The sequence below is a fragment of the Mycetomoellerius zeteki genome, unplaced genomic scaffold (genome assembly GCF_001594055.1).
Source record: "Mycetomoellerius zeteki isolate Tzet28-1 unplaced genomic scaffold, Tzet1.0 scaffold174, whole genome shotgun sequence".
NCBI lineage: Eukaryota > Metazoa > Arthropoda > Insecta > Hymenoptera > Formicidae > Mycetomoellerius > Mycetomoellerius zeteki.
The window spans coordinates 1598780-1622642 of NW_017256696.1; the positions used below are offsets into that span (position 1 = coordinate 1598780).

The 23863-nt window shown below is 33.6% G+C and overlaps 4 protein-coding genes across 4 annotated transcripts in view; 1 reads left to right on the forward strand and 3 right to left on the reverse strand.

Moving 5' to 3' along the window:
• Nucleotides 1–1527: 1527 nt before the first annotated feature.
• On the reverse strand, nucleotides 1528–11946 carry LOC108721613 (monocarboxylate transporter 4). Its single transcript, XM_018446258.1, has 5 exons — nucleotides 11314–11946; nucleotides 4784–5043; nucleotides 4417–4543; nucleotides 3878–4057; nucleotides 1528–3347 (listed from the first exon to the last, which is right to left on the reverse strand). Exons 1-5 carry the CDS (start codon nucleotides 11340–11342, stop codon nucleotides 2063–2065), a joined length of 1881 nt encoding a protein of 626 aa, XP_018301760.1. The 5' UTR covers nucleotides 11343–11946; the 3' UTR covers nucleotides 1528–2062.
• A 6206-nt stretch (nucleotides 11947–18152) lies between these two features.
• Nucleotides 18153–20240, reverse strand: Ras64B (ras-like protein 2). The gene is made up of 4 exons (XM_018446037.1): nucleotides 20136–20240; nucleotides 18975–19062; nucleotides 18573–18784; nucleotides 18153–18445 (listed from the first exon to the last, which is right to left on the reverse strand). The coding sequence occupies exons 1-4, from the start codon at nucleotides 20238–20240 to the stop codon at nucleotides 18251–18253; spliced, it is 600 nt and encodes a 199-aa protein (XP_018301539.1). The 3' UTR covers nucleotides 18153–18250.
• Nucleotides 20241–20245: 5 nt separating this feature from the next.
• On the forward strand, nucleotides 20246–21381 carry LOC108721482 (protein Asterix). The gene is made up of 2 exons (XM_018446038.1): nucleotides 20246–20703; nucleotides 20978–21381. The coding sequence occupies exon 2, from the start codon at nucleotides 20987–20989 to the stop codon at nucleotides 21317–21319; it is 333 nt and encodes a 110-aa protein (XP_018301540.1). The 5' UTR covers nucleotides 20246–20703; nucleotides 20978–20986; the 3' UTR covers nucleotides 21320–21381.
• Nucleotides 21382–22611: 1230 nt separating this feature from the next.
• The window catches only part of inaE (inactivation no afterpotential E), a 45806-nt gene continuing 44554 nt past the window's right edge, over nucleotides 22612–23863 (reverse strand). Inside the window, exons 16-17 of the mRNA XM_018446247.1 lie at nucleotides 23300–23465; nucleotides 22612–23223 (exon numbers count right to left, since the gene is read on the reverse strand). Of these exons, the coding sequence (XP_018301749.1) occupies nucleotides 22951–23223; nucleotides 23300–23465 (439 nt within the window). The 3' untranslated portion in view covers nucleotides 22612–22950. The remainder of the gene's footprint in view (nucleotides 23224–23299; nucleotides 23466–23863) is intronic.

The window sequence follows — 23863 nt, forward strand, 5'->3', positions numbered from 1 at the left end:
TTGCATTCGTCCAATATCTCACATTTATTATTTATGACATTTGTCATAATTATGATCTTTTATTGTCATAAATTTAAAATTAAATATTTTGAAATTGAACATTTTTTTCATTATTTTTATTTAACGAATAGTTATCTGAACGTTTAATTGTAAGAACTTAAAATTTTAAAAGAAGAAAACGCGCTAAAACACAAATTTTTAACACAGAAAATTAATCAAAATCAATTATTTCAAGTTTTCGAAATTTAATAGTGAAAATATATTGGAGATCATATTTTCGTCATATATCCATATAGATGCACGTTTATTTTGTTAGGAAATACATTTAATATTGCGGCATACTTTTGGATAAGTAGAAATAATGCGTGTAAATAAAGCGTTTTCTTAATCCGCGCAATGCATTAGATATATTAAATTAATTGTAATAGCGAATTGAGAAATTAGGGGAATGTTAGAATACAAATTGTCAGACATAAATTAATTGTACAATCGAAGACTATATATCTTCAACAAATGAAGCAAGAGAATTGAGCTAAAGACACGCACAGATATGTACAGAAATATATTTTGCATATAGCTTTAATCTCAACATTGCCCAAATTTTAAAGATTACAAAAGACCATTCAATGTATCCTTCTTTTTCGTTCAATATACACAAAACTTGTGTCAGAAAAATCGCAAGACTAAGTTAAAATATTAAAATTACAATAAAATTAAATAAAAAGAGTACTTATTAGTATTTATTTCATTCAAAATATTTCTTTATCTTCTATTTTCGTGCATATTACATATGTATATTATATATCGATGTCTTTTATACTGCAGTTTATGATTTTTATGACAATAACGAAAGAATCTTTTTTTAAGTTATTTTTGGTTATTGCGTCATTCCAATTTAGATTATAAAAAGAATTATAGAGAAAGAAAGAGGAGAAAAGAGAAACACTGATTGAAAGTCATAAGAAATATTTAGAAATGTTAACATCTCTATTATGCTTATGGTCCTCATAATTTCACTATGTATAAGTTACATTTATTATTACATATTTTCGATTATTCAACATTTAGTATAATCGAATATTTATTGCCGTTATATGATTTAATATTTAAATGTCTCTTAACTGTGAATGTCATTCAAACTACTAGCAACTTTCCTGATCACTTTGGCACAAAGTCGTTTAACGGAAGTACTCCTGTAGTACGTACGTATATGTAATTATTCACGTCATTTTCTAACGTTTTAGATATTTTTATTCATAAGATAAGTTTTTAGTAGATATTTCTCAATGATATTATTTTGTTACTGGCAGTAAAAATTATTTTTAACAATAAACTTATATTAATATGTAGGCTACGAATCAAACAATAATAGTTTGATGTGTGCACGTTTCAGAAAGGCTCGTAGAAACCAGAAGATTTAATAAGTAAAGAAAGAGAGAGAGAGAGAGAGAAACACTGTAAAAATATTTATATCATATTTGTTAGAAAAATATTTTACAAAATATTCATTTTTCATGTGGTATGGTATAAAAATTATTACTAATATACATAATATATCTATTCTATTAATGAATAAATTTGCGAATAGATATTTCTTTCATCTTAGATAACAATTTCACTTTTGCTAAAGTACAACATTATTCTGTCTCCAATGATGGCTATTCATGTTTATACAAGCCTTTGTCACATGACAATTTATGTAGCAATAATGGCACGAATCGTGGAAAATACTTGTCGTAATGATAAATATCTGCTGTGCAGATAACTATGTACATGGTCATGTTGGATTTGTGGATACAAAGCTCGATTATTCACGTCTAATATTAAAATTAAATTTTACGAGCTTTTCTTCTTAAAATACAAATATCAAAAACAAGTGTCAATTCGCCTAGAAATATACAATGATTCAAATATTTCACAGTTTAAAAGTATCTAAGGATATTGTTGGGCATTTTCAACAACGCAACCATCGCAATTGTAATACATAAAGTCTTGTAAAATGCTTAAATTGGTTCACCGAAAAGCCTTCGTCGAAGCTGTGCACAAATTACCCGCGCGAATTTTATATCGCTAATTCTATATCCTTTTTATTATTTCTTTTGATAAGCGGCACTACCGCCCAAAGTGCAGTGCCTAAAATTAAGATAATTCCGAAGGCTAAAAAGATCGGCTTATAGGATAGTATGTTCTCGAAAATAACACCACAAATAGGCGGTCCGATGAGCTGTAGTACGCCATTAATGAACAACGAAATTCCATAGGACGAACTGAGTTTTTCCGTTCCCAACATGTCCGCGAGGATGACGGTCGTGATGCCGATATACATTCCTGATGACAGACCAAAGAGACCACAGAAGAATGACAGCATAGTGTAGCTGGTCGCCATTGGTAATAACGCCAAAGCGATCCCACTGGTACCGAGTCCGCCTACGAAGTAATAATACTTGGGTACGAAGTCAATATCGGATAAGGATGCACCACTGATCCTGCCGATCAGATCTAATGCTGAGACTATGGACAGGAGCAGAGCCGACGAGTTTTTGTCGAAGCCTTCGGCAATCGCGTAAGACGGCAATAGGATCATAAAATTCGTATTGCTGATGGCTGATGTGGAGTTGGAGATGAGAATCACTATGTAAATGGGATCCTTCAGCACGCTTAGATCGAAGAAGGGAGTTTTTTTGTCATCATGTCTTTTCGATGTTTTGGTCGACTTCGACCACACATCGTCCCGTTTAGGTTCCTCGTCGCGCACCCTGCTATCTTCCTTCGGGTTCTTTCCGATTTTCAAGGGATCTAATTGCGAATTAACATCTTTCTCAGTAACAGCACTGCCTCGTCGCGATAAATTCTGCGTGTCGCTATTCGGATCATCATCATCCTCCTTAGCATGACTCGGACGAATCGTCATGCGAAATTCATTCGCATTTGGAGTATTTTCACGCGGAATCTCGTCCCTGATAACATCGTAGCGTAATCCCACGACTGTATCATTCGTTTTGTAATCCTGCAGTTTCTTCTCAGGCTTACAAGATGCTTTCTCAGGCTTACAAGATGCCTTCTCAGGCTTACAAGATGCCTTTTCGGTGGTCTCCAGTACCACGTTGTGCTGGTTGTGCGAAAGATCCGAAAACTTGCGTATTGGTTCGTCATCACCGAATTTTGCGTCCTCTCCCATTTTTCCAGCCGATTCCTGTTTTCCACCAATCGACTCGTCGAGAGTCAGCGCTTCATTATCGATACCCTCATCCAGGGGCACGATTTTCATGTGTTGCTCGACCGGATGATACAAGAGACCGCAGACCAGCGTATTCAGCGTGATCGCACCCATGATGAGTACAGCTCCTCTGAAATGTGACAATGAGAAACCTGATTTAAGTAAGGTATGCATCCAGTTTTATTTTTAAGGGGCGAGAAAGAAATAGTTTAGATAAACCTTCAATTTGGATCGTTGGTTGTATTTCTTTTATATTTTCTTTAGGATTTATTAAAGTTTTATTTGTTGGATTTTTTCTCTATTACTAAACACATAGAAAGGAGGAATTAGAATTTCCGAAATGATGAGGCTTCATTGTACGACGTCTGCGAGACCTTTCTTGAAACGAAGATTTTGGCGTAGGTTTGCGAAAGGTTTTGTGTCGTGTGGCTTCCCAAACCGCTTCGGAGTGCACTTCTACTTTCCGATCCCTCGAAAGCAGTTGGAACTATGTATAAAGTCTTTTGTGGAAGCGCTCTCGGTAGAATAGATATCTTGTTCTCGAACCGGAGCCGAGAGGAACATCTGAATAATTCACATTCGGTTTTTCTAATAAATGCTCCTCTATGTTCTCTTAATAAATAATTATTATCAGAGGTATAGAATGTCTTAGTAAATTACCTGTATCCAAAGCAGTCCAAGAGATGTTGCAGTAACGGTGGTAGCACTATAGTGCCGATTGCGCTACCGGAAATACATAGACCGTTCGCCATCCCTCGTAGCTTCTCGAAGTATTGCGTAACGATGTAAACCGTCGGAGGAAATGATAATCCAGCGCCGATTCCAACCATAAGACCATAACTACGTATCAAAAGAATAAAAATTGTTATTTCTATAAAACTTGCAAGAAATACTATATATAGAAACGTTATTTTTTAGTTCTTTTTCTGCAAAGGTGTTTCATGTAGCACTTTAATATACATTTTGAGTATGATATTAAATCCTTGACATATAGACAACATATAGAGAACAGGCTTTATCAGTTCGCAGAAGTTGTGTAATGTTCGCAAATCAAGACCTTTCTTATTAATTGATTCAATAACCGGCCTTGTTACACAATAATTTGGCACCGTTTCGCCATAGAAGTTATTGAAATTACAACTGTTAACAACTATGTTTGCCTATTAATTTGCGACGTCTCTCGACAAAAAAAACTATACCTGATGTAAAGATAAGTAACTGAATTGGCAAAGTAGCTCAGCATCATGCCGCTGGCCGCAAAGGTGCCGCCGATGAGAGTTACTGTTCTATAGGAGTATTTGGTCGATAGAATACTAGATAAAGGACCTGCAAAATATTATAAATGATACTTTTATAGAATATATCAAGTAATATTTTTATTTACCTTAACGTATTAAAAAGTATGCATTGAAAGTAAAATTTTGTTCGTAAAATAGTATCAATTTTTGTGTATCTATTTATACATAATTAGAAATTACGTATCTGTGAACACAAACAGTGATTTTGTGTTTTCGTAGAAAATAAGCGACTCAAATGTGAAATATCATCGCAAAAAGAGCTGCTTACCTAACGAGCTGTACAGGAAGTAGCATAACGCTGGCATCCAGGAAGCCGCCGTGGACGACGCCTTAAAAACGTGCAGAAACTCGACGAAAAGCACGCCGAAGGACTTGACGGTGCCAGGAATGAGAAAGTTGACGATGAGGGCGGAAAAAAGAACCACCCAACCCCATCCACCGTCCGGCGGGATCGTTTTCGTCCTCCTCGCCTTCTTCCTCGTCAACATGTTTTTTTCTACCGCGGTGCAAGCCCGGTGCGATTCTCGACTGCGAACATTTAAAAGGGGGCGTCGTTACGCGCGTGGATTATAATAGATACTTTCTGCCTTCCGTTGCTACGAAGGTAAGAGAAAGATTATTATCGCTGTTAAAGGACAGATCGGCCTAGAACGTCGTCCTTGATGCAATTACGCTCTTTCATAACAGCGCGATAAAGGAATCGACAGCATTCGATGAAATCATCGATGTTTCGCGGAATTGCGGATTATCCTATTATATTTTGCACGAGACGTTAATCTCACGAAACTTTCGCGTCCTCGAAGATCTACGTGTATTGCTAATTTCCCTCCTATTCATTGTAAGATTACCGACATCCAATCTATCCCGCGTTATTTGCACGGCGCAAACAAGCAGCGGGAATAACGCGTTTCCTTCCTTATAATTGTCCGCTTATTGACCGCACGCTTTCCCATTGCAAAAGGATTTTCTTTCACACTTTTTCACACTTGGTCGCATGCGACAGCTTCGCGCGTTCACCTGTGCGCACGCACGGAATATATATACGATTTTCATTGGAACATGCGTTCATTGGAACCGTCACGTGTACGTGTCCCGCTTACCATCCACGATCGCGCACGCGAACGCCAGAGAAAAATTCCCGCCTGTACCAACGCGTGACGAGTTCGGAATAATTATTCTTTCCATTTGCTTCTAAACGTAAGGAATATAGTTGAAAAGAAAAGAAAGACGAATTATTTTAATCTGTAGGTAAAAGAAAACAAAGTACAAGGTATTTACGTAGTAATTTCTATAGGGAAAGTTATATACAGGAAGATTATGTAGGGTCAAAGTGTCGTTAAACAAGATTCTCATGACTCATGCATATAGTATTCTATATAGTATCCTCCCATTTTGATAGAAAGCTCGCTTTGATCGAGTATCACGAGAGCTTGAAATTGAATTAAAATTCAAAGTACGTAAAAGACTGTACCAGTAAAAAATCGTGACATAAGTTTAGCTTTACAAAATTCGTTTTATCTCTTTCGGGTTTATAATTCTCGAGAATCTGTGATACTTCTACCGCTCGTATCTAAGGATGCAAATTGCATCCAAATGTGAAGCGTAGAGGAGAATTCAATTAATTTCGCATTACTTTTCTTTGCGTTCGTATCAATCGACGAATTAAAAAGTGACAGTCATCGTTTGATACTTGAAGGCTTCCAGTGTTAATCAATCGTGTATGTATTTGGTTAAAAATCGTGAGCGATTAAAATTATATTGTTACCTATCCTAATTATATTTTTATCGCTAATTTTGGTAATGTTCTGTTTAGGAAAATTTTGAACAAATGGAACTACTTTGACCAGGTGATATTTAATAATTCAAAATTAATAAGCAAAGAATTCTAAACGTCGTTTCCTTTTTACTCTAGAGTTTACTATGTATTATATATTATGAATTGTGGACTATGTACTATCGATTTTTTTTTTGTATGAATTAATAAGCGGATCTAATACCTGTCAGCCTTCTACGAAACGATACGGTGTTTATCGTGTCGGTACGAAGGCAAACATATTATAAACGACAAAAATAAATGCTTAGAATTACTCACACTGTATGTATCCCTTCTTGATTCGCGTCTTTGTAGTATTAATTATCATCTCGACGATGAACGCGTTATATTCTAACAAGACGTACAACGTCGCTCTCGAGTTTCTGGCGGATACTCTGCGTGTTACGCGGCTATCGCGTGGCGGGCAACCATTAATTTGGAATTACGACTATTATGTGGCTTTTAGATTTGAACTTTTCATCACGTTTCTACCCCCTAATTTAGCTAAGAATTACTGGAAGCGTAGTAGAAGTTCGACAATTTAACAGAAGTCTAACTGGAGTCCAACGAAAAAGACAAGCTAATACATATCTAACGTATACCTACTTTTTGTGGCAGACACATTTGCGGTTGCGTTTAATGATGATTTAATAAGTATCTGTAGACTAAAATAAAAAAGCAGACTATAAATTTAATGACAATTCGTAATACTAATTCACTGAAATATTTAATACTAATTCGCACATTGAAATATTTCAAATCACTCCAAGAGAACTGAAAGTTTAATGTGTGAAAATATTTTTCTTCCATTATACGTACATTTCAATTTTTATTTTAATAAAAAGGAAAACAAAAATTTTGTACAACGAAACTTCGCGTTATAGCTTCTATAACTGTAACTTCATTATTCAAAACGGTATTAATTAAAAATGTGGATTATAACACAGATAAGCTCGAAAATTTAAATTATTTAGCTACTTTCTATTCTCCGATACTCAAGCCGGTACGGATATCGCTGATTCTTTAAAACGTTAATTAAAAATGTGGATTATAACACAGATAAGCTGGAAAATATAAGATCTTTATAGCTATTTTTTATTCTCCGATGTTCAAGGTGGTACGGATATCGCTGATTGGAGTCTCGAGAATCATCCGAGTTTGCATATTTAAGTTCTTCGTTCCGAGGTAAGAAACGCGCTAGTAAGTAGTAGTATAGTGCAACGGTGAGAAAAGTCCCGTAATCGGCCACACGGTTACATGGCTTAACACTGTAAGTAGCTAAGGTACATCGCTCACGATCGATGTACCACGCCTGAGTACTATGAATGATTCTATTTACTACGGATGCGTAAAACGCTCGAATGTGTTCTCGAATGCACGTCGGATCGTTCTCCAGTCCGCACGAGACGATTGACCTCGCGAGATCTCACGTTAACAACGTTTTATAAAATGTTGCTCACTTGTTACAAAGTAACAATTAATGACGTAATTCCACTTCGATCAAATTGTTCTCAAACGATGTATTTATGCAACTTTTTTATTAGACTTCTACCTCGTTTTTTTTCTTATAATTATACGTTCTTATCATTTATTAGAGTTTTGTTAAATTTTTTCAACAAATTTAAATTTTCCAGATTTTTCACAGCGGTTTCGTAATTACAGCAAGAAAAGAATTAAAAAGAGAACATTTTTACAAAATATAATAGAATAGAATTTATTTTTACTTCATACATTTTTGCAAAAAATCATGTTAGCATTACAGTGTTTAATATTTTTTTTTTTATCAAAATTCTGCAGTATATTTTTATGTTATTAACATCATATATGCTAGTGATTCACGTTTGACGTAATTCCATATCGATAAAATTGCTTCTAAACGATATTTTATATATTTCTGGAAATGTTTTTCGCTCTTTTCTTACAATTAAATCTTTTTGGTTAAACTCTGATTAATTAGAACTAGTTTATTAGAATTCCGCTAAACATTTGACAAATTTAAAGTCTCCAGATTTTTCACAGCGTTTTCAAAATGAGTTACTACAATGAGAAAAAACTGCTTAATTGAATACAAAAAAAAATTGGGAATCTTCAAAGGAGCGCACTCTCTATTTATTGAGACACGTGTGAAAGGTTTGCCTATTTAAATTTTTTAAATAGGGAAAAATATGGACAAAATAAAAATGTGGATATTGATCTTCCTCTCTCAATCTACAGATTTATGTGTTTTTAATAATCAAAAATGAATAATTGCATAATCCTGACAGAATTGTACCAAGCATTTTCCAAAACATATGCCAAGTGAATAAATAACTGGTTCTATTAATACATTCTTAAGGTCGAAAGTTTGTGTGTGAATGTATTACGCGCTAAAGGTTAATGTCGTTATTGAAGCCAAAAATCTAACCATTGAAGAATCTTTCAGTTTCCCAATCGATAGATAGATAGATAGATATATTAATTCTATACTTATTAAGTTAATTAAGTGCCTTTTAACATAAAAAAAAGGAGATTACATTGAAACATCCACAATATTTTCTCGATCACTATATCTAGCAAAATATATTCATACATTCTTAAACACATTACCTTTTTCTTAAATTAACTGATCAAATATTAGCAATTTTGTATGATATTTACTCAAGTTTAAAATTATAATAGCTTTAGACGGAGTATTGAAAACTGATAAATTACATGCTTGATTATTAAATAATGATAAATTGTACGCTTAATAAGCATTAATAATAATAATCTCGTAATCTATTTACATAAAAAAGTAATGTAGGATAATATTATTAGAGAGATTAATTTGCATAATCAAATTATATCATTATTTCAATAATAAACGATTATAATTATTTCAATTCTTATACAATATTTTTTACAAAATTATATAATATAATAAATAAAAAGAAGAAGAAAATGTCATTTAACAAATAAATTGTAAAGCTGTCCTAAATAAACATAGCAATTATTATAGTAAAGAAACTAACTAAAAATTCTCTACATACTTTAATTATATCATATAACATTTATTCAGGAAAAAGTCAGTAATGGCACTGTGTCATAGCGTAAACAACGGAATAACTTTATCGTATTAAATAATTTTATGTTCAAATTTTTTTTTATATTTATTTAATATCAGGTTTTATGAGCCCTAACATCGGTTCGCCGCATACGTACGCCTATAGTTGTTAATTTAAAGCGCTCTGTTGCCAGCATGCATGAAATAGCGTAGGCAAGTCATATCTCGATAATAACAAACGGCACGCTCGTTCAAGCGCCTTGAAGTATTACGATGAATTAATATCCGTAAACAGAATCCGAAAGGAGCGAAAACACGTTCCGATACGAAGGTAACGGGTGGATGTTAATACACGCGCACGCACACGCGTGCGAGATCGATGAAGCGCTAATCGATAGCCATCCCTTACTTAATTACATATCCCATGTTTTCTTCCGCGATGTCTACGTTTCGTTATTGGCAAATAAGATTTTCAGATTGCCTTTTGGAGAAAGTCAAATGCTAGAGAACATATTTAATTCACAAATATATTTTATATGTATATATATATTTTTTATATATATATATACATATATATACAATACATATATTACGATATATATATATATATGTATATTGTATAATATGAGTAAAACAAAGTACGTGGAATCACGATTCTAAGTGAAGTATAGTTGCTTTTGATAAACCTGTTGTTTTTCAAAGGTGAGCATTACATTTTCCTTATAATATGATTAAATCAAATTATTTTGTTGAGCATTCTCGCTCTTGTTCTTTCTCACACCTTTTATTCTATTTTTCATAATATAGCGGTCTTATAATTAATTCTTCTTTTACTTTATAAAAAGCGAACTTTAAAATTTTATTGTTTCCAATTCAAATTTCATTTCTTATCTCTTTTTTTATTTCAATTAAATGAAATATTTTACATTACATATAACAACAAGATTTTTGCATTTTCTCGTGGACAATCATACTACGTAAGATATACAAAAATTTCGTCTGTTAGTTGGAAAAATTTGTGTACATATTTCCGGGCACGCACATCTTTATTTCTCAAGTTGCGCGCAGTTGAAGGAAATATAATATAATAGCGCACTGATGACAAACGATATCATAATCAGCATAAATTGTAACAGATATATTTATGTTATGAATAACGACGTTATGTTTCCATCCAATTCAAAATCAAGCATATAAAATTGCATGACGCACAAGGTTACTACTCTAACAGAATTGGCCAACAAATCTAAATTGTTTTTATATTTCTTGAATAAAATTAAAATTTTTCTTTCTGTATCCAAGTCTGAGACAAAATTTTATCATTTTTTAATAGGTTTTGAAGAAATGCTCTCCTATCTTTTTACGACATTGTAAGCTTCACTTCATACACTATAACTTAAAAAATATATATGCTTTAATGCGGGGTTAGATAAAGCCGCTAAATGTTAAATAATTAGTACGTTTGAATATTAATTACCAATTATTATTGCAAATTAATACATTTAAGAATATAAGTCTCTCTCTCTCTTCTCTCTAAAAAAGTAAGTTTCTCAAAATTAAATGTGTGTATTAAGTGTGTGTGTACATAATTAATCATAAATATAATGTAAATCATTTGCAAAAATAAGAAGGTCAGAATAGAAAAATGATGATAACATCCTAAAGTAACTTTTACATAACTTTTTTACTAAATTTCAATATATTATATTAATAGCAAAAGTTTCAAATTAATTTTAGATTTTGCACGAGTTAATAATTGGGACACAATCAAAGTGAAAAGAATTCGATAAAAGTTCATCAAATTCAATGCATATCATCCAGTGTCTTAGAGATACAAGAATATGAAGTTATTCACTAACCCAAGTCAAATCAAATATCGAAAGAACATTAGAAAATTCATAATCTAAGAGCACTATTTTCTCAATTAACTTTCATCCAAACGCAATAATAATCGTGCACTGACCTGGTAGACATTTCCTCTTGTTTCGACATCTCTTCTTCTTACTGCTAATGGTGGTGGAGAAAGGATGGAAGTGGCGGTATAGCTCAGTCACCCGCGGAGAACTATTCTCTCTTTTTCGTTCTCCTCACACACTCTCTCTCTCTTTCTCTCTTTCTCTTTTTCTCTCTTTCTCTCTCTCACTCTAGTAGGAGGGCAATGGGAAGCAGGATACTCATCGGACGTTCGCTATCATCCTGTGTCTTGGACTAGACTGCACACTGGCACCAGAGAACCCGTTCCACTCCCTCTTCTTTTTTCCTCAGCTCTCCTCGAACCAGCGCAGGAACACCCGAAGGTTGCCCTCAACTTTTATCGTACCAAAACGGTCACCGCGCCGCGTCATTATAAGACCGGTGTGCACCACGGTATGCACGTTACGGTGTGCACGTAAGGATTGTTTTCTTCGAGTTGGCTGGCTGGCTGGCCAACCGACTGGTTGGTCGGCAATACCTACTTTTAACCGAGCTACCACACGGAGGTGCTCTCTTGCAATGATACACCGCGGCGAGACTAGGTACAAGGTGGAGACAGGTCGAATAGCGTGGTCCAGCGCGGGATTACTGAGAGGGTGGGAGATTTTCTTCCACCGCATGCACAACCACCGCTTACCCAGCTCCCACCATCCCGAGCTGCCGACGTCGACCAGTGATGCGACTCCTAAAGACGACTTGAGCACTGCAAACATCTCGTACACATCGCGAATATGATCCCGAGAATACTCGATGTATGTAGATCTTCAAGGATTTTCAAGGATGCCACGTAATCTATCAGGATATACATATATCTCTCTCGCGACAGTTTCTCAACTAAAATATTGTCCCTGTAGCGATGGAACGCGATAAGAGACAAGAAGAAACGATCGTACTATCGATCACTGTCGTAAATGTAAAGCTCGTTGTATAATTATTACATTACATTATGCAATTATTGCATTTACGTTAGTTGACAAGATAATTAACAAACATCGCGTGAGAGCAAGTATAATATTTAAATGTTTTAAGATTACGTCTTCCATTTTGACATGTCGCGAAAATTCATCATCATATTTGTCTTTATTAAATTCTTAGCACCATCGTCAACGGTATTTTATTAAATTGCTTGTATTTTATTAAATTAAAATACAAAATTTACCGCTTCATTTCTTCCTTCTCCAAAGGCAAATCCTGTTCTTCCTTTTAAACCTTTTTCCTTCATTTCTGTGCATGCTTCTTGGTGTTTCTCTTGCATCTTGGTGCTTCTCCTCTTCTTGCTCGGCAAGTCTGGCTCTTAGGATCGTTATTCTACAGGTTCGCATCATTAGTTTTTATTTTGCGACGGTATCATGCTATTTTTATCCAGCGATCCTCCGCCTCTCTTAATTCCTTTTCTTCATCGTCTTCTTCTTCGTCCTTCTTTGCTCATCCTCGAAGACTACCTGTACGCATGTAGTTATTATTATACGGAACTTAAGTACTTAAGATCAAGGGACTCAGAACGGGATGGAAGGACCATTCCTTGATCAATAAGTTTAAAGAACTTAATTCGCAGGCATCTTCAGTTTTACGCTCGCTCTCATATGTATTATAATACCTGTAAGTTATATTAACTATAATCAATAACTTATTATTTTTGTTATTAAAATAAATATAAATTAAGACAGTTTTTGTGATTTCAAGAATACATGGAATATAAGTAAATTATGAGCTTTCGCAATTGTTGGTGCGTAAATAATAGTCTCGGTAGTCTAAAGGCTTAGGACTCTCGCATGGAATGCAAGAGATCCGGGTTCGACTCCCGGCCGAGGCATTATTTTTCGCAATAAGTTTTATTACAGTTTTTAAGTTGGGGAATTTGGGGGGATTATTAATATTTTCAGATTTGATTGCGTTGAAAGTCCGACAACCATATCGGCACGCAATTATCATTTCTGAAATTAATTCATTTAAATGAATTTACAATAGTTCAACATCTTAACGTTCTGACCGTTATGGCGCTTCTTAATTTAAAATTATTATGTTTAACATTAGCGGTCTTTCAATCTTATTATTGTAAATAATACTACCGTATATAATCCGCAAGCAACTGGAGGCTCATATAATCATTTTATTTACGATGATGAATTAATTTTCAAGATATATCAATATTTATCAGAATGTATCATTTTCTTTTAGCCTTTATTCGTAATTTACATTGAAAAGCAAATGAAAGAATATTCCAATTGCTGTGTACATGAAAAATATAACAAGAAAGAACAATTGTGATATTTCCCATGTGAACGAATAAGAAATTAAATGAGAATGATGAAATGCTGACCTTTTAATTTAACGTCAGTTTTCTCAATTTTCTACGATCGAATCGGCGCGACGCAGCGCGGAGGGATATTCTCGCGCTTCTCTCGTTTTGTATTTTTTTTTTCAGCAGCCTGGTATACGCATACCTTTCACTACCTTCGCAGCCTTCTATGACAGTACATTATTAACATAATGTTTTCCATCGTATTGCTTTTCGCTACAACTTGTGTTGCTTTTCGCGAGTACAGACCTCCGTGACGCAGCGCGTCGCCGCAACCTAACGTAAACGAGTATACGCGCGCATTCAAGCCTAAGCAAAAGCACTAACTCAAGAACTGGTTTTACCTCACGGAATACTCGAACCAGCGAACAAAGGAAGCGGCATTGATTGCCTGCGATTACTATACAAAAGTACACGCTGTTTTTCCCTCTTCCTCTCTTCCTGTTTTTTCCTCTTTTCGCGAAAATAAATTATAGATTGATCGGCTGCGTCATGTATCTCCGCGACGTGACATCGGCCGCATATCTGAACGAAAAAATTCGCAACACTTGCATTTTCGCTACTTTCTGTGTGTATACAAAGAAAGATATACATTCTAATCTAAATGAATACACTGTAATCTTAAGTATCGAAACAATGTGTCCTAAAGTGGACACGATTATTTCGATCTCTCTGGCGCTAATGAATTCTATAGAAAAATATACCGTTATAGCGACCTTGCTACTAATGGTGTCTTGTCGATGAATAAGAGAATTACCATATTCGCTGTTTCTTGAAATAAAAAGAAAGAGTTGTGTGCGTAGCAATAATAGTTTTTTATATCCTATAATTTGTGTGATCCGTTTAAAGTCCAAGGAAATCGCAAAGCAATTTGTATACAATGTAAGATGCACAGTCTTTGAGTCGCAAAATATTAAAAAGTAAAAGAACCCAAATATAATTCAAAATTTCAAGATTCCGATGATAGAAAACTTTGACAGAAAAATTATAAAAAGTTCAAATATACTCAGATAACAAAAAGTGTCTAAAATCGGATCATAAGACATTTTTTGCATCTAAAAGACTTAAAGACGTCTTATATTATAAGACGTTATGTTTCAGACTTTGTGTTGCTTGGGTAATTTGTGCATAATTACTATAATAATATTGATAATTAATTATATTCTAATACAATTTACTGTATGTGTGCCACGATACGATGTCATAAAAAGTGACGATAATATTTATAGCTGTATATGAACATCCAATGTGATTGGAAGTAATCGCATGGTGTCAATATTAGCCCGATCTGGTCAAGAATAGCTCCGGTAGGAATCCCGTCTGACCACCTTGCCCCCCATGATCGGTCAACGTCTAAATTAGGGTGAATGTGCCGTTGTAGATGTGTATTATCATTATTCGGTTATCGACTACCCGTACCGTAATGTATAATCACTGTTAATTAATTGCTATATACTTGGTTATGCGAGTCGCATAATAACACTTTAAATTAAACAACTCTAAGCAAAATTATTCTAAATACGTGCAAAATTTTATACTTTATAATGTGAAAATTCTTAGTGCAGTTTCTTTGTCACTCTATATCCTTCTAATATTTTATTGATTTTTAAAAATTTTGATTATCGATATTCTCGAAAATTAAAACCGATTCGAAATTAGATCTTAAATGACATCTAATCATTCGCTTCATCATTTCATAAAAAAAATATCTTTGAAATTTTTAAGTGTTGAAAGACTTCAAAATCTTAAAAAATTCGAACATATATGTTATTATCTTTTCTGAGGTACATACAGATTTATAATATTCTTGTCGCTTAACATAAAAGTAGCGACATCTTCCAGTAAGTCAGCGAAACTTAAAACGTTCGACTTACAATTAGTATATATACATACATATATACACACACATATATGTATGTATATTTTTCAGGGTGCGAGCTCACATTACTTACACTTTGCACGTAAAATACATACCTATAAATTAATATTTCAAACTATAATATTTCAAAAATGAAATAATATTGGGAGATTGGGAGTTCCAAAAAGAACATAATAACAATTATTTATAGTCATATTATTTGGTTTACAGAAGTTAACAGACATAGACTGAATCTAAAAGTCAGTTCGCTATAGACATTATTTTTACAAACATATAAATATACTCAGTTACAAAAATAAATGGAATTTTTTATTTGATTCTTGGAGTTTTGTGAATGTTACAAGTAACATTTTGTAAAATACATGTGACATTCGTATAAAATATTAATATTAAATATAATACCATATCATCGCAAAATTTTGTAATTTCTCATAAAGTATCGCGTTTCGTAAGTTTATATATAATATGTAATTTATTATCTACGTTATATATATATGTATATATATATATTAAAGCTAGTATTATTATTATTAGTATTAATATTAGTACATATCTCGGTATCACCAGCAATGATTCGAACTTTGACGAAACTGATACTGAAAAAGTCGGACAAAATAAAAATATTTCTCATTGTTGGTGAAACCGAAATTAGCTGAACACATTTTCATATCTCTCCACAAATATAGCATTTTTAACAGACATCACATCACATTATTACAAGTACCACTCAATAAACAGATAAACAAAAACAAATTTATTTTGCACAAAATTTAAAATTTTCATATTTATTCAAATATTTATAATTTTTTTCATTTTTTTTTCACGTTACCAGAATTATAAAGGATTAAAATATCGTTAAAATTACATAGAACATCATGATTTTGTTTTTCTAATAGACATAACATTTTAAAATTACATACATTTAAAGCATAACTATATTGGAAGACGTTTAATTATCAATTATGAATATATTCATATTGATAATTAATTATCAATATAAGAAGAAATATGTAAGTAAATATAAAAACCATTAATTTCATAATACCAAAATTAAGGTCTAAACGCAACGTGCTAATCAGAACTTGTGGAGTATATAGCATTAAGATATTAATTAATTGTTAATTACAAGGTCATCTGCATTAAAAATGTTATTGGCCCCATTCTAATTTTATTATTATAATTTGCACTTAAAAATTTCAACCACTAAGTGCTATGTGTAATGTAAATATAGAGGTAACTTAAACAATTTGAACAATTCTCATAGATATAATTCGAATAGAAATATTATTTACTCAATTCATTTGTTCGTTTGCCAATACTACTGTATTATTTTGATTTTTACAATTAGACCTAAAGGAAGAGTTAGAACGCTGCTAGTATAGCAGGAGTATTTTCGATAAATGGCTGAATACAGAGTATTTAAATTTTGTCATCATAAAATATTTATATCAATTGTATTGATCGAAAAAATATTTCCTTTGTATATATTATATTTCAAAAATGTTGGTCATACAAGTCTCTATTATCATGTGAACTTGTGTCGTTATAAAGTAAAACCTTTCTTTATTCATCTCAATTTGTAAATTGTTCTGCTGCAATTCGAGATCATTAATCTACCAGACGATAAGCAGTGAACAAAAACAAATGTGTGAACACTGTGAAGACCCTAGGAGCCGTGTGCTTTACTATTAAATCCAATTATATCATAATTAATGCTCGGAAACATCACACAATTTGACAGTTCGGACAGTTCGAATCTTAAGTTCGAACGTTAAATAGTTCGGACTGAATGTATGTTCGAACTATTTTAACCCACTTCAGAGCTGAAAGTTCGAAATTATCACATTTCGAACTTGGACATCGTAAGTCGTCCTCAGGATCATCCTGAATATGTTCAGGATGGCTCAGGATATTTGTAGGACGATATCAATAAATATAGGAATTTTATTTAACTGCTCTTTTGTTTCCAAGGCATATTATGTTATTGTCTGAGCCGTCCGAATTTCAGACATAACGAATTGATATTTCATACTGATCACTGCTTAAGCTCGAACTGTTCGAACTGTCCGAAATATTCGAATTGCTTACTCGATGCTCATTTTTTTAAACTTCGAACTATTCGAATAGTCAACATGTTCGAATCTTTTGTCTGAACCCTAATCATAATATGCTTTATAATATTTTAAGCAATGCGTCACGTTATGAATAACAATTGTAAATTGTTTAAAATTTTCATTCGATAATAGTATTTATAGATTTTGTCCTAGTAAAATTTATTACAAAAATAATTTATTTATTATTGGGCTATTGTGCCTAATAATTTGTGCAATGCGAAAATTGACCTGTTAGAATGAAAGCTATTTTTCATTATTTTATAAATTATAAATTGGACAGAATGCAAAAAATGGCAAAAGTTATTTTCTGTCGCATTATAAATAATTACATTATTGTAATTGCCACAAAACGATGTTGATGATAATCGTTGGTAACACCTTACCTTCATAATCATTACCAATAAATTTGACCTAAAATTTTATTTATGTAATCAATATCAAAATCTGCGTTTTCCAATTCTAAACACGAAACAAATTTTATTTTCGCGGAAATATAAATTATTTTCTAAGAAGATATAAAATTTAGATCTTTTTGTACCATTTTGAATTTATCATTATCTTTCTTTTTTCCTGAACTTACCAAAAATACAACCCGATAAGTATGATAAATTATCCGTCAGAATAAATAATTTTGTTACAGCATGCAACACTTCTTCTTATTCTTCTTGTAATTTGGTTTTAATGGTGGCCGTTCCGACAGTTGAAATTTTCTGACGATTCTTACCAGCTCGTGGAAGGCTTGATCGACGTTCATCCGTAGCTTAGCGCTGCACTCAATGTATGGAATCTTCAATTGACGCGCCATATTCTGTGCCTCCTCAATTGATACCTAAAATGAAGATTCAAATGGATTAGGAAAATGTGGGGAAATAAAAATATATAAAATTACAATTATTCTCTATAGAAAAAAATATCCGGAGTAAAATTTAAGATGTTACTTTATTAATGATACTTACACTTCTTTGGTGGTCCAGATCTGCTTTATTTCCAACCATCAGCATAGGAAATTCATCTCGATCCTTTACCCGAAGTATTTGCCTGTGAAACTTTAATATCTCGTCGAAAGACGAGTGATCAGTTACGGCAAACACGAGGAGGAATCCCTCGCCGCTTCTCATGTATTGTTCGCGCATTGCGCTAAATTCTTCTTGGCCAGCAGTGTCCAATACTACACATAAACATAGTTTTGATATATTTGATTCTTGATTCTGGATTAAATCAAGTTCAGATTAAGCAAATAAACATGAGTGAACTTGTGTTTAATGACCAGAATTAACTGGATTTACTTGAGATTAAAAATCTGTACGAGCAAAAATAAAAACAAGTCTTTAAAATGTATAGATTTATTATTCACTTACTGTCGAGTTTAGCTGGCACATCATCGATAACGCACTGCTTCGTATAAGAATCCTCGATTGTTGGATCATAATCGGTCACGAAATAACTCTGGAAAAAATTTTTAGAATACAGTGTATACTATATAGAATATACAATACATTATAATTTTATACATTTCATCATGCCCTGGAAAAATCTCATCTTATATTTTAAAAAATTTGTTATATTTTACATTCATAAAAAAATTCTAAAAAAATACCTTAAACTTTAAACTTTTTCAGAGTTTATAAATTTTCTCCAAAAATTACAAAATAAAAAATTTTAGAAATTTTCTAGAATATTTCAGAATTCACACATATGAAGAATTTTAGAGGATCTAGACTTCTTCAGTACTTCTGAAATGTTCCAATGTTTCGTATAAAAAATTTGAGATATTTTTTAAAAAGTTATAAAATTATATAGAAATTAAAAAAATTTTGAAATTTATATAAACACTGAAAAAAATTCTATAAAGATCATCAATGAGGTCCCGGGGTAATAGAAGAACGATGACATTACCGATAATTAATAAAAATTTGACATCTCTCGGTCGACTCAGCGACTACCACAGCGCGGCGCGGAGTCGTGCCCCCTTCCGCCCCCTTGCGGAGTACGTACGTACGCATTCGAGGTTTCGTTGGAATCGACGCGCCACGGCGCTGCCGCGTATATGACCATATATGACGATTGCGTACGCGCTGTGACATAATAACGTCCAACTCATCCCAACTGTTGTTTTCTCATTCCATCAAACATAACGCGACATGATATCTCGCTTACGAATTTCACGACTATACCTTCCTCCCACCGTTACTATTTTGCCGTTTTTATCGCCTCGATTATCTCTGACGAGAATTCGATAACGTGTCAAACGATAATCAATTCTGAGAGCACAGGAGATCGCATTTCGGAACAATGACGGAACGTGAACGCGACAAACGCGACGCTTTTCGAATGAAAAGGGAAATTCAAATAATCGAATTCCGTCGAATACGCGAGATCTGCGAAACGCGAAGAAACGCTTCTGCGCATTGAATCGAACGCGAATCGCTCGCGATCGATCCTATGACAGATCGAAGTAAATCATCGTTCACCCGTGTAGAATTGGCGGTGTAGCGAAAGAAATCGGTGCTGAAACTTACTTGGATGAATTGTATCGTGATCGCCGATTTTCCGACACCGCCCCCACCCACGACGACGAGCTTGTAGGGCTGCGCATAGCTCTGTCTGTCAGCGACTTTCGACATCTTTCTCCTCTCGCTCGCTCGTGCTTGCTCGCTCTCACTGGCGCCGCACGCGCGCGATTAAACGCTCATCCCGCGTGCGTGACGTGAGATTGACGCGATACGGGAGAGACGACGCAACGTGCCGCTGCGTGGAAACGGAACGGACGTTTCTCGCGACGCCGACGATCGCCGAGAGCGAAGCCAAAGCTCGAGCGCGCAGCCTCGGGTAACCCCGCAGACGAGGCTCTCGACAACTTTTTATGGTCGGGATTCTCCCTCCGCGACGGTGTGTCAGTAACGTAGGTTTGAACGCTTTGCGGAACAGTCGCGCGCGGCGCTGCGAGTCTCACGTTTATTTTCTCGCTACTTTCTAACCTGAAATTCCTGCTAATTCTTAATTGACATTTGTGACAACTCAGCACAATTCAGTGATCGTGTGGAGTCATTTAAATAATAGTTTACATAATACATATTCAATTGATACGTAAGTGTGTCATTGTCATTCTGAAAATTATTGCGTTTATTAATTATCGTTATAAATTAAATTACATTTGAAAATAATTTATTGCGACATGATAACCTCTCATGATAAAATAAAATCTTATGGATTTGACATTATAAGTACTGATTTATTAAAATAGAAATTGCTTTGAAAAATAATTATGTATACATTACAATGATAACAATTATATGTTACAATATTAATTTCTTTTGTAGGGTATAAAGTTATTATTTAGCATCCATATTTTATATTGCAGATATTCAAAATGAATAGCTCAACAGATCCAAGGCGACCGGATAAAGAAGTTCGCTACAAGCCACCGGGTTCAAATAATCAGTTACATATGCAAGAAGACATGACTCCAGAATACATGAACGTCATAGGAATGATTTTTAGTATGTGTGGCTTAATGATGAGATTGAAATGGTGTTCCTGGGTGGCACTCTACTGTTCCTGCATCAGCTTTGCCAATACACGAGTGAGCGAAGACGCCAAGCAAATCCTCAGCTGCTTCATGCTGTCGATATCGGCAGTAGTGATGTCTTACTTGCAAAATCCACAGCCCATGATACCGCCATGGACAAGTGCTATGCAGTAAATTTTTCTACAAATCTAATGTTCTGCACAGTTTATCTAATTAATAAACCATTTTGTTTTATATACGAGTGCAAGAAAATTTCAACAGTTAAAATAGAATGTTTATATTAGAATGATTGATTATTATATATATTGTATAAAGAATTTTCCTATAACGTACGAATGAATAATAGTGAATTCACTGTAATAATTTATTATTACTCTTTATGCAATATTGAGTCCGTGTTACATTGATAATTTTCGGAATCATTCTGTGATCACTCAATATTCGGATAATCTATTGCATTATACACTATATACAGACGTGTTTTTTTTCATCGTTTATTTCTTATAAATAATTTTATATTATGTATTATATTAAAATTAATCGTATATTCTACGAATTTTCCCTAAGGGTACTATATATAAATAAATATTACATTTTCTAAATATATATGTTATATTGACTAGAATTTAAATGCCACCTGGTGCTATTTTTTTTTTTTTTACATAAGTACAGCGACAATCAAAACTCCAATTTTTAAGAAAGGAAGCATACTTGATAGTCGCATCTTTGGACTATGTAATCACGAAATATTCCTTCATTCGCATTAAGCATCGTCACCAAACTCAAGCAACTTGAGTATAATAAAAAAATGTATGGATGATTATTACTGCACCATGTCAATTTGTACATTAAAGCATGTTTTAAGAATAATAAAAATTATATCAAAAAATTAGACGGTTAACGTACGCGAGATTCGATTTTTATTTGACACAGATTTATATTTAGAAATATATAAAAATTAATGGTCTCTATTGTGATCTTAATAAACGATACTAATACAAAATAGGCCGTTACTGCAATATACTGCAGTATATATTTTAATCTTGATTAAGAGGTTTATAATTGCAGAAATATATGCACTTCTTTCCGATTCTAAACGAGTGGAGAATAGATTTTCTGATATGGAATTTGAAAATTTCCCCAAAAAGATAGATAATTTCATATTGCACAATTATATCTAGCTTCATTGATCAATTATTAAAATAATTGCTCGATTATCTTCCTCTTATCATTGATATTTCTAAGTAATCTTGTTTGAAGAAGTTTTTTGTAATTGTGAATATTACAATAAGATTACAAAATGGTATCTCCCGTAATATCTCTAGTTGAAATATTTATATCAAGACAGGACAATGATTGAAGAAGATATTATGTCTGAACCTGTAAATCAAAAATGGCTAATCGAAACGTACAAAAAACGTAAAAGTATTTTAAAGATATTCTAATTCTAGATCTTCATACGTCTGTTAGAATACCGTTTGATTTGATTACCTAAGAAATTTGTAAATGAAGGAAGAAGAGGAAGTTGGAGAAGAAAAATTTGGCACATGTATTTAAACACCTACTTCTGACTACTATAATCGTGTCTCATGGTCCTCGATTTTATTTCAATTCGTTGAGTTAAAGTCGTTTTACGCGTAATAAATATTACTTTTATCGAAGTTAAAGAGAATCAAACCACACATGAGCCGCAAAGAGCGAAATTATTACTTTATTTCTTTTATTTCGATTTTCGTTTTTTTTACTGAATGAAGAATGCCTTCGCAATCGCATTGATTATGTGCCTCTTCATCTAGAATCTATGACTAGACGCTGCTCTCTCCTCGTCCCACCAACGTAATGGGATACACGTATTTTTTCCGCTTTGCATTGAAAAATGGCGAATTGTGCTGGCCGGGAGTCGGTGTGGGCGATAGGCCTCGAAGAAGCGGTAACGAGGCATCACCGCCCGTAGCATCGATTCCTTTCTTCCACTCAGCACCTAGATCCGTGGCCGGTGCCATGAGTCCTTTGCACTCCGGTGAACTACGCACGCTGAGGAAGACATCATTGCTACTATCGCGCTGTCCAGAGGAACCCTGAAAATACAAAGATACGAACTCGTTACACGATGGTAGAAATTATTTTTTACCGCAAAGTTTTGAGCATACATACCTTCGCTTCGTAGAAATCTAAGCTGGAACCGGTCTCTTCCTCATTAAACTCCACTTGAACGCGATGCGAAGTATGGGAGACTCTCGAGGAGTGTGAAGATGTGTGAGTCGATGAATTCTCTGACAAATCGTCCCTGCAACACGCTGCTGTGCAAGTCCGTTGTTCTCTGAAACATGTATCATTTATACGATGTATGCATATACGTACAAATTCTGACGAAAAAGAGTTCAAGACACTTGAAGGGCAGATTCACTAACTTCATTATAATATTTAATAGACTAATGTCCGTATTTATAGTCGGACCTTATATTTAAGGCTTCCTTAAATTTATCTTTCAAATGAAATTACTAGATCTGAGTGAAAAGCGCACTGGGCATCTAAAGATAAATTTAAGGAAGTCTTAAATATAAGACTTGACTATAAATACATATACAGAGCAATAGTCACAGAAGAATCAACCTATCAGAAGCGACTTTTGATATTACAAGTGATTTGTTTGCACGTTATATAGTTTAGAAATTTTTTCTTTGTAACAAACAAGTCAAATTTTGGATTCTTTATTAA